This window comes from Scyliorhinus canicula, chromosome 3, assembly GCF_902713615.1.
Source record: "Scyliorhinus canicula chromosome 3, sScyCan1.1, whole genome shotgun sequence".
Taxonomy (NCBI): domain Eukaryota; kingdom Metazoa; phylum Chordata; class Chondrichthyes; order Carcharhiniformes; family Scyliorhinidae; genus Scyliorhinus; species Scyliorhinus canicula.
The window spans coordinates 84,601,275-84,610,673 of record NC_052148.1 but is presented as its reverse complement, the minus strand read 5'-3'; the positions used below and the strand labels follow the sequence as shown (position 1 = coordinate 84,610,673).

General features: G+C 42.8%; 1 protein-coding gene across 19 annotated transcripts in view; it reads right to left on the bottom strand.

Annotated features, from left to right (window-relative positions):
- Positions 1-229: 229 nt before the first annotated feature.
- LOC119962769 (protein unc-13 homolog B-like) overlaps positions 230-9,399 on the bottom strand; it is a 746,238-nt gene continuing 737,068 nt past the window's right edge. For 12 of the 19 annotated variants that reach the window (XM_038790816.1, XM_038790820.1, XM_038790819.1 and 9 more), the window contains 2 exons: positions 5,836-5,995; positions 1,650-1,935 (listed from right to left, as the gene is read on the bottom strand). In XM_038790816.1, the coding sequence (XP_038646744.1) occupies positions 1,650-1,935; positions 5,836-5,995 (446 nt within the window). Of the gene's footprint in view, positions 1,936-5,835; positions 5,996-9,399 lie in introns of all 19 variants that reach the window. The other 7 variants (XM_038790824.1, XM_038790825.1, XM_038790823.1 and 4 more) reach the window with 1 other exon arrangement.

Here is a 9,399-nt window from a genome sequence, read left to right as displayed (position 1 = left end):
TTTTCCTCAGTAATTGGATTTTCTTCTATTCAAAATAAGGCACACCATCATCTTCTCAAGGGCGATTAGAAATGGGCAAAAAATGCTGGCCTTGCCAGCGATGTCCGAATCCCATGATCCAGTATTCTTTTGTTAAAATTCCATGTTTTACAATGACATCATGAAATTTACTCAACAAATAACTATTTTTTTCTTAAAGTACTGCTAGATAATCTAACAGTAACAACAATTTTGTGCTTTGCCAGGAAACTTTATTGTATTAATTAAGATAACTTGTTTTGTAGAAATGGCACATTACATGGCTATGTAAAAACGGCATAAATGGTTTCCAAAGTAGGCAGTGCAGAGGTTGCAGAGCAGAGACATGTGAGTTTAGGATTTTTGTGTTGTTCCTCTCAACTTCCCGCTGTAACTTTGGCGAAATATCCTCACCAAACACTTGAGAAATGGTGCAAATACTATTTACACAGTTTTTTCAGGGTTTGTGTGGATTCCTTGCCAAGATTACTGGGTGAACTCTGAGAAATTCAACGCCTGGAGATAAATATTGATTTTCCCAACAATACTAAATACATGAATGTGAATTACAAAGGAGATTTTATACAGGCGAAACTTAAAAGGCTATTAGAAATGCAAGCAGAGCATTTCATGCATTCCTGAATGAAGCTCAACAAATATCACCAGTGCACAAAATTATTTGTAATAATTTTTAAAATATTCAGTATCTAAGGACCATATCTTCAGTCGGCTAAGAAATTACAAAAATCAAAGTGATAACAAATTCAAGATAACTTTCACACTTTATCAGAAATCTAATCAGAAAAAAATAGTGGAATAAACATTTGGTTCAACCTTTTTTCCATACCGTTATCCACTTATTGCGAGATTAAATTGTTTTTTAATTCCTAAAAACTATTGCATATTATAACAAAGTGACACTTGCTTTAAAAAAATCAGAATTGTAACTTTCATACTTAAACCACACTGATTTGTTTCACAAAGCCTCAATGCAACCAATGGAAGCTTCAAGCTTGACGGCGTGGCTAAAAGACCTTAAGCACAAACTATTCATGTACAGGAACCTTGCTGTACAGAACTATGCATTTTCATGGAAACAGCTTATGTGTTTTAGTATCTATAGTCCTATAAATGAAATGTGTGATTTTATCTACAACAGTGTAAAGACATCCTTTGGCAATCCTATGGGAGGGAGACAAGAAACTGAGGCACTAGGATGGAGTGTAGTATATTTCTGACCATTTCTCAGTTGTACATCTCACTCTGAAGGATGGTATCACAGTGTTCAATTAAAGTGAAAAAATATTCTGGGACTCACAGCCTCAAGTCCAGTTCATAAAATTATTTACATAAATATAAGCATCCTATTTTTTTTAAAGCAATAACCGTTTATTCTAAACATGGTTTAAATTTCTGCTTACTGTAAATAAATAAAATTCACAAAGATCTATACTTTGATTGGTATACAACACATGCTTATTAACAAAGACAAAGTAGTGCACAGAGTTCCATTTACAAAAGATAATTTGTTGAACACTTGCACATATTGGCACGAGGTATAAATTAGAAACCAAAAAATGCAGTGACCATTGCCACTGAAATAAAGAAACAACACTCAAATAATCCAAGATTCAACTGCCTTCTTCAGCAGACCGTGATTCAGATTTCAGTTTGACAAATTCTTTTGCTACTTCATCATTGGTTCTTTGTGATAGAATACGAAGAACAGTTAGTCCTGTCTCATCCATGTGAATTCTGCGGCCCAGTGGACACCAGCAAGCACAGCTGCCTTTATCTGCAATATCTCGCAGCTGCATTAAAGCAATTCCAATAATACGATCTTCTCTGGCAAAACAGTAATCTTTCACACAGACTTGAAGTTCATAAGAATCTGGACCATCCTCATTACCTAATATACTGTAAAAGGAGGAAAGGTAAAATGAAAATTATTTTCATTGCGAACAATTTTCTGATTTGACATCTCATAAGGGCAACTGGGGACGGTCAATAAATGCTGGTCTATTCAACAACACAACACCCATATCCCGTGAAATAATATATTAAAAAAATTAACATTGTCTTTAAATACTTTTTATGCTTTAAAACAATGGAATTTAAATAAATCCTATTCTTAATCTTTACATAATATAGGATCTGAAATCTGCTCAATTTCCACCAGCATACCAAAAAATGGCAGGTACCCAGTTATACTGAGTCTCTGCTATTTCCAGTATTTTCTCAGCTTCCTGGTAAGAGACTGAAGCTCTCCCATTCCAGTAAAGGGGAAATATAATCAAGGGGCAGTAATGTTGATAAGAATTCTCTATTCTAGATACTTCCACTTCCGAGGCTCAGTTGGGATCCAGCATATTACTGAAGGCTGGTACACTGAATGAAATAAAGCATATTGGCCTCTGTCTCCTCCCCTCATAATTTTGTACACCTGCACCCTATCCATAGCATTTTAAAGGTGGATTGAGGACAAGATTTAGGCCTTCATTAATCCCTTTTGTCACTTCTTCAAAGAAATCAATCAAATTTGTGAGGCATGACATTCCTTTAGGCCTTCTGAGCCCGACAGCACAATGACTAGCACTACTACCTCACAGCGCCAGGGACCCGGGTTCAATTCCCGGCTTGGGTCATTATGCAGAGTCTGAATGTTCTCCCTGTGTCTGCGTGGGTTTCCTCCGGGTGCTCTGGTTTCCTCCTACAAGTCCTGAATGACGTGCTGTTAGGCGAATTAGACATTCTGAATTCTCCCTCAAGTGTACCTGAACAGGCGTCAGAGTGTGACAGCTAGGGGATTTTCATAGTAACTTCATTACTTTGTACATTTAGGATTTCACTTTTTAATGCTTCCCACTGGTTTTCCAGTCCAGATTTACGCCAGCCCAGTTAGGATTTCTTTGTCTTGACTGGTGTACGAACTGTTCACTCTCTATTCTTAAACTCTAACAAAATGGCATCAATGTTTCATTTACCTCTGAAATTTGCTGACCCACTTTAAAACTGGTTTCGGCAAATGTCTCTCTAACTCAGAACACTTTGTTTACTCTTCCTTGAATTCCTCTGAACAATACCTTGATCTTTGTGCATTTAACTTCAGTTGTCTTAAGACATTCTTTATGTCCCACTTCACTGATTATCTGTGCTGTAACTTCATCTTTGCAGCTCTCTTCTCCTGTCCAGCTTCTCCTGGCACATTTGTGAGAAGTTCACTTCCTGGTATCCTGTCCAACTACAATATATCTGCTAAACTAAGACTTAAAAGCTTTTGTACCATACAAGGGCCTCCAGTAACTCAGCAGCGACTGCTGCTACTACTATTTATTCCTCACGCCATCACGCACTCTAAGCACAATAGAATCATAGTTGGAATTGAAACCAACACCCACACATACAAACACCTTTGTACAGCATGAATCTAACTATAGGTTTCACCCTTCTAGGCACAAAGACATTAAATTAAACACACTTAAAACTGTAGTTTATTTCTAATGTTTACCAATACAAATAAAAATCTCTTAAATCTTTTGTTTTCCTTATACTGTTCAACTGATTTGTATGTTATACTCATCCCACCATCCAAGGTTTGGGTGGCACGGTGGATGGAGCTGGGAGGCTGGGATATCTCCGAGCATTGAAAGTCCTTTCTGTGCCCCAGCCCTCTTGCATCGAATGTTATGTTTGGAAAGATGGATCTTCTGTCCACCCCTAGCTCCTGGGTAAATTGGGATTGGAAACAAAGGGGAAACACAATATTCCTGGCTCCTTGCAGATATTTGGGCAGCACGGTAGCATAGTGGTTAGCACAATTGCTTCACAGCTCCGGGGTCCCAGGTTTGATTCCGGCTTGGGTCATTGTCTGTGCAGAGTCTGCACATCCTCCCCGTGTGTGTGTGGGTTTTCTCCGGGTGCTCCGGTTTCCTCCCACAGTCCAAAGATGTGGAGGTTAGGTGGATTGGCCATGCTAAATTGCCCTTAGTGTCCAAAATTGCCCTTAATGTTGGGTGGGGTTACTGGGTTATGGGGATAGGATGGAGGTGTTGACCTTGGGTAGGGTGCTCTTTCCAAGAGCTGGTGCAGACTCGATGGGCCGAGTGGCCTCCTTCTGCACTGTAAATTCTATGATCCCATATTTGTTGGTTTTCATGTGTCTAAGATTTGTCATTGGAGCAATGTGCATCAGAAAAAATTTGGATCTTGTATCTTCAGTGGTGGGATGTACTGTGCTTAGATTTTCAAAATACATTTGATAAGGTGCCACATCAAAGGTTATTGAAGAAAGTAAAACTTCATGTGTAAGGGGCAACATATTGGCATGGATAGAACATTGTCTAGCTAACAAGAAACAGAAGGTAGCCATAAATGGATCCTTTCTGGTTGGCAAGATGTAAATGAGTAGTGTGCCACAGGGATTAGTGAGTGCTGGGCACTCAACTTTATACAATTTATATAAAGGGTTCAAAAGTATGGTTGCTAAATTTTCTGATGACACAAAGACATATAGAAAAGTAAGTTATGAAGAGGACACAGAGGCTACAGGAAGGCACAGTTAGGTGAAGTGAGTGGGAAAAGATCTGGCAAATTGAGTATAATGTGGTAAATGTGAAATTGTCCAATTTTGGTAGGAAGAATAATAAAGAAACATATTATCTAAACGGTGAGATATCGCAGAGCTCTGAGATTCAGAGGGAATCGGTGTCCTAGTGCATGAGTCACAGAAGGTTAGTATGTCACAGAAGGTTAGCAAATAATTAGGAAAGTTAAAAGTATGTTATTGTTTAGTGTGAGAGGAATAGAGTACAAAAGTAGGGAGATTATGCTTCAGTTCTACAGTACACTGGTGAGGCAACAGTATTGTTACCCTAATTTAAGTAAGGATGTAAATGCATTGGAAGCAGTTCAGAGGTTACCAAACTAATACCAAGAACAGGTAGGTTATCTTTTGGGGAAAGATTGGACAGGCTAGGCTTGTATCTGCTGGATTTTAAAAGTTTAAGAGGCAACTTAATTGAAACATATGAGATTGTGAGGGATCTTAACAGGGTGGATGTAGAGAAGATGTTTCCTCTTTTGGGAGAATCTAGAACTAGGAATCACCGATTAAAAATTTAAGACAGAGGGCAGCAAGGTGACGCAGTGGGTTAGCCCTGTTGCCTCACGGCGCCGAGGTCCCAGGTTCGACCCAGGCTCTGGGTCACTGTCCGTGTGGAGTTTGCAGATTCTTCCCGTGTTTGTGTGGGTTTTGCCCCCACAACCCAAAGATGTGCAGAGTAGGTGAATTGGCCACTCTAAATTGCCCCTTAATTGGAAAAAATGAATTGGGTACTCTAAATTTAACAAAAAAAACATTTAAGACAGAGAGAGATGAGAAGAAATGTTTTATCTCAGGGGTAGTGAACCCTCTCTCTGAAGGAAATGGAAGCAGTGTCTTTGAATCTTTTCAAGGCAGAGGTATATAGATGCTTGATAAACAAAGTGAAAGGTTACTGAGATAGGTGTGAGGTTACAATCAGATCAGCTGTGATTTTACTGAACGGCGGACCAGATTTGAAGGACCAAGTGGCCTACTCCTAGTTCCTATGCTTGTGTATTTACCTTCCTACATAGAAAATGAGTCAAACTATTCTCTGACACTCCTGCACTCCTAAGCATAGTATGTTTTATTTTACCTTTAAAATGATTCAATCCTTCTTTGACTAAACATTTATCCCTTAAGCACACATAAAAAAATGTAATTGTTGACATGGATTTTGATTCTCCTTTTTTATATCAGTCTGTATGAATTTTGATAAACCAACATTTACTCACAAGTGAAATGTCTCATTGTATTTTGGAGCCCAGTTGTTGCTCTTTGATTTTGTGGTAAACTTTCTTTTCTTGTCACTAAGATGTGGTCCAATCATAGTGACCTCAACAAATGGCCGAAACATACCACTTGTCTGCCATTTTAGATCATTAGCTGCTACCACTGAAAAACATAAATCATTGCAAACTTAATGAACTGTTTCAACAAATCTCAAATCAAATCTCAGAAAAGATGTGAACCCTTTGTTAAATCACACCATTTATCACTTACAGTCTTAATATTTTGTAAAACCAAAGTATACACCTATTTCAAGAAAATTGAATCTGTCCACCCAAAAGCACCAAAAAGAAAACACACAAAATAAACCATTCTCACCAGAAACATTGACTCCAATTACTAGCAATGAAATATTCTGATTTTGCCTTAACCACAACGTGTAAAATCACCAAACTTTATGGCCTGAATTTTAAGTTTGGGATGAGCCCAAAGTTGGCACGGGCAGGAGCGGACATGAAACCCACTCTCACCTGAGACTGTTGTTAACACAGTTTTATGCAGGATGGTCAATTAAGCCTTGCCCAGCATGTAATGTATCTGCCGCTTGGGTCTCTGAGTGGGCATGGGCATGAACACGTTGGGCACTAGGTCCAATGCAAACCCTGTAGGGGATTTATAAGAAGGCAGCTCCCTGAAGGCTGTCAGGAGTTTTGAGGGAGGTGGAGGGCACTGTGTGGCTGAAGAATGCTCCCTGTGGGCTCTGCGTGGCTGAAGATTGCTCTCTGTAGCACTGTGTAGCTGAAGTTTGCTCTCTGTGGGGGCTGCGTGACTGAATATTGCTCTCTGTGGGCACTGCGTGATTGAATATTGCTCTCTGTGGGCACTGCGTGATTGAATATTGCTCTCTGTGGGCACTGCGTGATTGAATATTGCTCTCTGTGGGCACTGCGTGATTGAATATTGCTCGCTGTGAGCACTTCATGACTGAATATTGGTCTCTGGGCATGGTGTGACTGAATATTGCTGTCTGTGGGCGCTGTATGACTGAATACAGTATTGCTGTGTGGCTGAATATTGGTCCCTGTGGGCGTTGTGTGGCTGAAGACTGATCTCCAGGAATGTCAGCAGTGCCAGCAAGTCATGGAAGGTGGGAGGGGCTGTTGGGTGGGCAAAGTTCTCCCTGTTTCATAGAGGAGTGCCCGTCTGTGCTGGTGCAGGAGATTAGTGTCAGGTACAACATCCTGATTCCTAGGGCCGGGAAGAAAAAGCTGTCCCATCTAATAAGGCCTAGACCGAAGTGGCTGTCGATGTTAGTGGGCATAATGTGTGTGCTGTACCTGCCTGCAGTGCCACAAAAGGTTCAATGATTTCCTGTGGACAGCAAGAGCTAGTGCAGAGATAAAGTCATAGGGCTTTACAGCACAGAAAGGGGTCCTTTGGCCCATCGTGTCTGCGCTGGCCATCAACAACCTATCCCAATCCCATTTTCCAGCATTTGGTCTGTAGCCTTGTATTCTCTGGCATTTCAAGTGCTCATCAAAATGCTTCTTAAATGTTTTGAGGGTTCCCGCTTCTACCGCCCTTTCAGGCAGTGACTTCCACTACCCTCTGGGCGAGAATGGTTTTCCTCAAATCCCTTCTAAATCCTCTGATCCTTATCTTAAATCTGTGTGTGCCCCTGGTTATTGACCCCTCTACCAAGAGGAAAAGTTTCTTCCTGTCTATCCTGGGCTGGATTCTCCGCAGTTCGACGCCGAAATCGCAGGCAGCGGCGGGGCGGAGAGTCCAGTTTGACACTGTAATCGGACCCGGCGGTGGTTCGGCGATTCTCCAGGCACCGGCAATCGGCGTCACCGTGGAGTACGTCGCGTTGCCGGGGGGCCATTGCCAGAGGCCCGCTCAGCAATCCTCCATTCCTGACCAGCCGAGTTCCCGACAGCGTGGAACTAACCATCTATTGCCGGTCTGGATGCTCGCGTGGCAGCTGCAGACTTAGTCCGCGGCCGCCCTGGTCGGGGGCAGGCGGATCGGAGAGCAGTAGTTGGCTGTCCGTTCCCCTGGGCACTCAAGGATCGAAGTGTGTATATGCCAATTGGCACTGAAGACCGTCCTACTAAGGCTGGATTACCAGCACAATAAACTGCGGTACATTAGAGGAGGGAGGTGTTTCACAATGAATTGGCCCACTAAATGCTGTTGTAAGTGGAGGGGCATCTGGAACAAACCTCAAAGAAGATGGAACCCTAATGAGCCTTCCTATTATCTCCTGTCAGGAGAAGACAGGTCACAATAATGCAGAGCGGTTTTGACTGGTGGGGGAGTCCCCAATATGCTGTCCTGACTAGGAGTGAGAGTGATGGTCTAGAGTTGGACTGTCACCGGCCAGCTCGCTCCCACGTTCCTGGTCATACAGGGATCTGGGATGAAGGTAGGCGTGTCAGTCTCAGATGTGTGTGCCATGGGTCCAGGAGACGGCACGGGCCCCGGTTATCAGAAAATGAACTGCTCTGTTGGTACTGCTTCCTCACGGCGCCAAGGACCCAGGGCGACCCCAGTCCCGGGTCATTGTCTACGTGGAGTTTGCGCATTCTCCCCATGTCTGCGTGGGTCTCACTCCCACAACCCAAAGATGTGCAATTTAAGTGGATTGGCCATGCTAAATTGCCCCTTAATTGAAATTTAAAAAATGAAAGTGAGCTGTCCCAGCCCAAGTACCCACTGAAGCGCAAATACAGATATCACAAGGCAGCATTGTCTCAGCAGGTCACAAAGCACATATGGTTACAATAATGATTGAATTCACTGGTGTATCTTCCTTCGCACATGATCCAACTTCACTGCCACAGGAGACCCCAATGAACTCCCCCGTCTGGCACCCAAGAGGACATTGCTCCTGCATCATGCTGTCTTTTGGTACCAGCCATCAACGCAGATATTCACACATGGGTGGGCATTAGGCTGCCGCCTCGCAGGTATTGCACAGTGGTGAGGGCACATCACACTTGCATGAGGAGGTGGCAGAAGCAGAGAGATCCCAGGATGCCAACAGTGGGACCACTGCTGGGAAACCAGGTCCATGCTGAGTTGGAGGCAAATGACGAGTCTCTAGAGACATTCAACAGGTGGCCGATGCTGTATATCCAGCAGGGAGATCTGGCAGAGATTCAGAGGGTGTGCACACCATAGCATCCATAATTGGAAAGTCCACGCGGAACATGAACACTGTGTTAACCCTCCCTGAGCACCCAGCACACAGCCTCTTCCATTGAAAGAGTGGCGATTATTGTGGAGGCTGTTTCCAGAGATTGCGCTCGAACTTGTACGCCAACAAACCGGCTGTGACTTCTAGAGGCCACCGTCAGTGTGAGTTATGCATGAGGAACCTAGTCTCTATGATAGGTGCCATCCATCAATGGTGAACGCTGGCAGATGAGTGGTTTGTGGGCTCTTCTCAGGGCACTCCAGATAAGGGCAGCAGCTCCTCCTTCCCTCTGGCAATAGCTGCTATATCTAACAATGCCACAATATCTGAGGTATGCCCAATCATTGGGATGGATGCTCCTTACCAG